General features: G+C 30.4%; 2 protein-coding genes across 2 annotated transcripts; one reads left to right on the forward strand and one right to left on the reverse strand.

Annotated features, from left to right (window-relative positions):
* Positions 1 to 2,531: 2,531 nt before the first annotated feature.
* Positions 2,532 to 5,008, forward strand: LOC132932828 (uncharacterized). Its single transcript, XM_060999181.1, has 3 exons — positions 2,532 to 2,590; positions 2,658 to 3,015; positions 4,184 to 5,008. The coding sequence occupies exons 1-3, from the start codon at positions 2,532 to 2,534 to the stop codon at positions 5,006 to 5,008; spliced, it is 1,242 nt and encodes a 413-aa protein (XP_060855164.1).
* Positions 5,009 to 5,405: 397 nt separating this feature from the next.
* On the reverse strand, positions 5,406 to 5,883 carry LOC132932829 (uncharacterized). Its single transcript, XM_060999182.1, has 2 exons — positions 5,533 to 5,883; positions 5,406 to 5,456 (listed from the first exon to the last, which is right to left on the reverse strand). The coding sequence occupies exons 1-2, from the start codon at positions 5,881 to 5,883 to the stop codon at positions 5,406 to 5,408; spliced, it is 402 nt and encodes a 133-aa protein (XP_060855165.1).

A 5,883-nucleotide genomic window follows, 5' to 3' on the forward strand; every position in this document is an offset into this window, starting at 1 on the left:
CACTTTTTTATTCATAGTATTCATACCATCTAAAATTGGATTTATAATATTTTTGAAACCAGTATCATTTAGTAAACTATATGGTCGTCCATTTATAGTGACTAAATCTACACAGGCGCTGATTAAAGTATTCATATTAATGTTAACTTTAACCTCAGGTGTAGAAAAATGATAAAGTTTCTCATGTGCTTTGATAACAGAAGTGGTGGTCTTTGCAGAACATTTCTTTTTACTTGGTCTTTCACTGGCATCTCTTAATATAAATCTTAGTGGGAACTCAGGTGTCTTTTTAGATTTGTCCCATGTTTTCCCTGACAAAATAATAGGTACATAATTATTAATTATATATATTTATACAATAGATAGGCATCTAATTATTACTTATAGATAAATTGATTTTATAATTTTAAACTTATATTTTTTTATACTTTGGTTAATAACATAGTAAGTATTTAGATAAAATACTTAAGATTTTTTACTATAGTAGATAAGTGATATAGTTATAAACTATTAACTATAAAGATAATGTCGTATTGTTATTTGTTTGTCTACATGGAATTTGAATATTCCCTAGGTAGATATTTTATTTTTATTTTGTTGTTTATGATTTTAAACTTAAATTTAAGTCAAAATTAAACAAACGTAAAATGTGTAAGTACTTACTTTTATTTTACCATTGCAATCATTACAAATTGACTCTTGAGTTTGTTTGTCATAATTAAAATATTTGTATACGCTTGACAATGTATGACTACCCATAATTAATAATAATATTAACTTGTCACTGGTAGTGAGGTAGACTGCCGTGTGTATATAGTATATAGTGTGCGTGTGCCACTGCGTTTAGCGACTGAATGGCGAGTAAAATAATAATAAATTTAATATCATTGATTATAATTTATAAATACTATTTATAATCAATGATAATATGATACGTGTGGTGTGATTGTGTGAACTGTGTAATAATATTATATTAAACATATTTTCAAAAATCCAGTGTCATTTTTGTAATAGTAAAAATAACTTGTGTTCGTAGAAATTATCCGTTATCGTCGTTATCATGTAACATTAACATTGATTTAGTTACATAATATCTATAAAAATAGTCGCATGTCGGTGAATAACGGTCGCGGATATACGGGCGACGCGGCCGGCGTCCAAAAATAGCATTACTTAGGTAGTAGGTACTTACTGTGTATTATACAACTATGAACTATAAAAGTATAAAATATAATTCTTGTTTCTAAAATCTAAACTAAACTGTGTATTTTTAGTAATTGCTTTCTACTTCACTAGATAATTGAAAACCGATAAAAACCCCAAAAACCCGGTATTTTTTCGGGTTTGTATAAGGGTTTCGGTTTTGGTTAGGGTCTTTTAAAAATTTAAAATAAAGGTTACGGTTATTTTCGGTTCTTTAATTTATTCAATTTAATTTTAGGTTCTGTAACCGGTTTTTTTCGGTCCGGTCTCAGTCCCTGTACACAAGTAAACATATCACATCAGACCCCTAGAAATTGTACATCTAACACATAGGCTACTCATATTATTATACTCTAATATTACTACTATTAACTAATGTGTTAACCATGATTATTTTATTAAGGTAAGAAATAAAAACAAGACAAGTGAAAAAAAAAAGTTTTTATTCATGAGATCTGAAAAATATTAGAGGAAAAAATATTGTTAGGATAATGGCATTACAAAAAAATTATCCAATTGACAACTTACGGTGTTGATATGATCAGCGCCTCCAACTGCCGCAACGCCGATTCACAAGTGCCACCAGCCATCGATTCATACAACGTCTACAATGTATATAAACAAATTAAACATGGCATTAAAAGGTATTCTCAAATTCACAACTAACTGCGGTCTCTCCAATACCACATGTGTGCATTCATATCTTACAATTTTGTATTTATTTAGCACTATTAGGATTAAAAATATTACTTACGGTTGATGCCATCGGGGTTGATGTTCCGATAGGTTGGGGACCGGGAGTCTGAGTGCGTGTCGACCTTGCACTCAGACTCCGCGGCGGCCTTATCCTAACGGAACTCAACCCCCCACCACGTTGTGTGGCTGGTGCTCTCCTAGGTGTTTGGGGGGCTATAAATATAACAAACATTATTAATTTTATTTTTATTTTATTATGAAAATGCGATATACACCCACCGAGGCATTGCCGGACATTGTGCCCGTACTTATTACATCTATAATACCGGGTCCACACAGAGACGACACAGAAACAAAACAAAAACCAAACTCAAACCCTTCTTTTTGAAGTTTGAAAAAAATAAAACACAAACAAAACATGTGTCCATACTGAGTTGAGGAAAAATTAAACAAAACATGAACAAAATTCAAACATTTGTTCGTGTTTTGTTTTTGTTTTCAACTATCCATACAGAAATATAAACTCGTCATATTATTTCGTTCATTCGTGGTCATTCAGTATTTTAGTCTGTCTTCAGAGTTCTAGTCTTCGTACTTACAAGTTTTTTTAATTTTTTTTACTGTGAGTGAAAATGTGGAAATTGAAAAGAGATATTGAAGACGATGAAGATTTACTTATGTTGGGTGCTGGGTATATTTACCTACAGTTACAAAGCAAAAAAAAAAAATAATAAGATTAAAAGACGTTTTTGGGTAAGACCAACTTTACAAAAAAGAAATTTGTTTGGTGTCGATGAACTTCTAAAGAATTTACAAGATGATGATATTGGTTTGAATGGAGAATTGCGATCTAGCTTTAAAAACTTTTTGAGGATGTCAACTGAAGATTTCGAAAACTTAATATGTCTCATTGGTCCAGCAATCCACAAACAAAATACTAATTGGAGAGCTGCTATTAGTGTGACTGAACGTTTAGCTCTGACTTTAAGGTTCTTGGCAACGGGAGACTCTTACCATAGCATGATGTATCAATTTAAAATATCTACTCAGTCAATATCACTTATAGTTCCTGAAGTTTGTGAAGCAATAGTTAATGCTCTGTCGGAGTATATTAAGGTAGGCACATACATAAATAAATTATTAAAATAAATCTATTTTAAGTGTTTTTTTTTTTTTACAAATAAATATCTATATTTGTTGTAATTGAAGTAGGTACTGAAAAATATTTTATATGAGAATAACAAATAATAATAATAACTTTTAAATAACGTAGCATAACGTAACGTTTTTATACTTAAATATAAAAAAAAAACCGAAACTTTTTTTTCATGTACTTGCACTTAATTTTAAAACAATTAAATATTAATAAAATTAAAACATTAAAAAAATGAAAACTAACTTATTTTCTAATTATTCTGAGGGATTTTTCCATTGTAAATAATCAGACATATCTATATTTGAAGTTGATTCTAAAACTTCTTGGACGCTGGGAGGGTTGGAATAGGAAACGTTCGATGCGGAAGCTGATGAAGTATTACCGTGATAATTGTCATAAAGAGGATAACAATTGTTTCTCTGTGGTGTTTCATCGTATTTTCCCATCTCACCTTCATATAAGAGATTGCTCATTAAATTCTGCACCGTGCATTGTGCATAACGCGTACGAAGAACACGCAATTTGCGTGACACTAAATCACCAAACACATCAAATTCATCCAAATTTTTCTCTTCACGTTCCATGCGGCTTTTTTGAATAGATTTCATCATTTCAAATACGTCTTGAGACTTGTCTTCAATTTCTTTAGAACTTTTGGATGGTTTTAGGTACTTATGTGATACTTTTGACGACTTATTCGGAGGAGTGCCTGATACATTTTTAGCATTACTTAGCATTTGTACTGGCTCTTCATTGATTTCATCCACTTCGAATTGATTAGCAGCTCCTTCATGTTCATTAGATTTTGAAATAGTTGTGCATACCTCAATATTTTGTTCATCCTCATCATCGCTGGTTGCGCAGTCATTTTGCTAAACCAACAATATTAAAGTAATTTCAATGCCTTCATATTATTCTTTATTTAATCATTTTCATATGATATGATATTAGTGATAGGTCGAACCATGATTATTTAAATCGAACCGAACTTGAACCTAACTTAAAATTATTTTTTCGAACCCGAACCGAACCTTCATATTTTCTACCGAACCAACCTAGAACCATTTTAAGCCTAAAAAAGACTAACATAAAAATATGTGTACTGAAAATTTGATATCATAATTTAAGATGCCTTCAAGCTCAGAAGAATGGAAAAAAATAGCTATTGATTACAATAAAATTTGGAATTTTCCTCAATGCGTCGGATCTATGGACGGAAAACATGTTGTTATTGAAGCACCAATACTAAGTGGAAGTGATTTTTATAATTATAAAGGCACATTCAGCATTGTACTATTTGCTATTGTAGATGCTAACTATAATTTTATTTACGTTAATGTTGGTTGTCAAGGCCGTATATCAGACGGAGGAGTATTTAAAAGTACTGGATTCCAAAAGCTCATGGAAAATTCTACTTTGAACCTTCCAGATAAAAGAGCGCTGCCAGGTCGGGACAAATTGAGCCCATATGTTTTTGTAGCTGATGATGCTTTTCCTCTTTCACCCAATATAATGAAACCCTATAGCGGACATCAGCCTAAAGCTTCGAAAAACCGTATATTCAATTACCGTCTCAGTCGTGCTAGGAGAGTTGTAGAAAACGTATTTGGTATAATGGCGTCAATATTTAGAGTATTTCGAAAACCTATGCTACTGCAACCGGAAAAAGTTGATAAAATAGTATTGGCTTGTGTTCATCTTCATAATTATTTAAGAAAACATTCTTCGAAAACCACATACAACCCACCAGGTACATTTGATTCAGAACAATTAGATAATGGAACAGTAGAAACAGGATCACGGAGAAGAGAACATCAGAGTTTACAATCATTTTTACCTATTCATCAAGTTCCCCGAAAGTCATCGATCGAAGCTGCAGAAGTAAGAGACGAATTTAGTGAATACTTCATCTCACATGAAGGTGAAGTTCCATGGCAATTAAACTATTGCTAATTTTGAAAACACTATTATTAATATATTTTTTTTAAATATATTTTACTACGAAAAATATTACTACGAATAAACTATTGTTGTTCAAAGGTTTCAACTAAATTAAACACTAAATATTTCGAATTATTATTATCATTATTATTTTTAATTGTTATTGTAAAGTAGGTATACTTAATAGCGAAGTAACGTAAAAATTATTTTTTTTTAAACATATTGGAAAGAATTTAAATTTCATTCACGATAGTACCTAACTTGAATGAAATGAAATGGCAGTGACGAAGTGTAATTATGTATACTATCTATGAAGTATTTTACATTTTTATGTTATAATATTTTTGTGTTATGAATATTTTTTATGATTAAATGTTGTAAAATATTTTTATTTATTTATTTATTATATTTAGTGACTACCTAGATGAGTTGTGTACTGCACCACTGTACTACATGGCAACTATTAAAATATGTATATACTTATTTATTTAAATATTTTTAAATGAAGTAATATAATTATTAATATTTATACATACCTGACATTCATCTAATACAAATTCTCTAGTTTTCCTAGGTTTATTTTTATCTTGTAGAAAACTCATAAGTTCATATCCGAACCATTTAGCATGAAATTCTTTTCCAGCTCCTGATTTTTTCATAGCTTTATAATTACGCCTTTCTCTTGTGTATTGCGAGTATACATTTTTAAGCTTCCTGTCTATTTCACTAGAATCGGTATTGAATGTGAACGCTATTTCTTTCAATGCATCAGCTGTTTTGAATTTATTTTTATGATTTAAGTTTTTGGCATCCCACAATATTGGGGATTCACGGTACAATTCAATCAGCTTGCACGTTTCTTCAGTAGTCCATTTTTTTTTATTCAT

Source organism: Metopolophium dirhodum, chromosome 1, assembly GCF_019925205.1.
Source record: "Metopolophium dirhodum isolate CAU chromosome 1, ASM1992520v1, whole genome shotgun sequence".
Lineage (NCBI taxonomy): Eukaryota > Metazoa > Arthropoda > Insecta > Hemiptera > Aphididae > Metopolophium > Metopolophium dirhodum.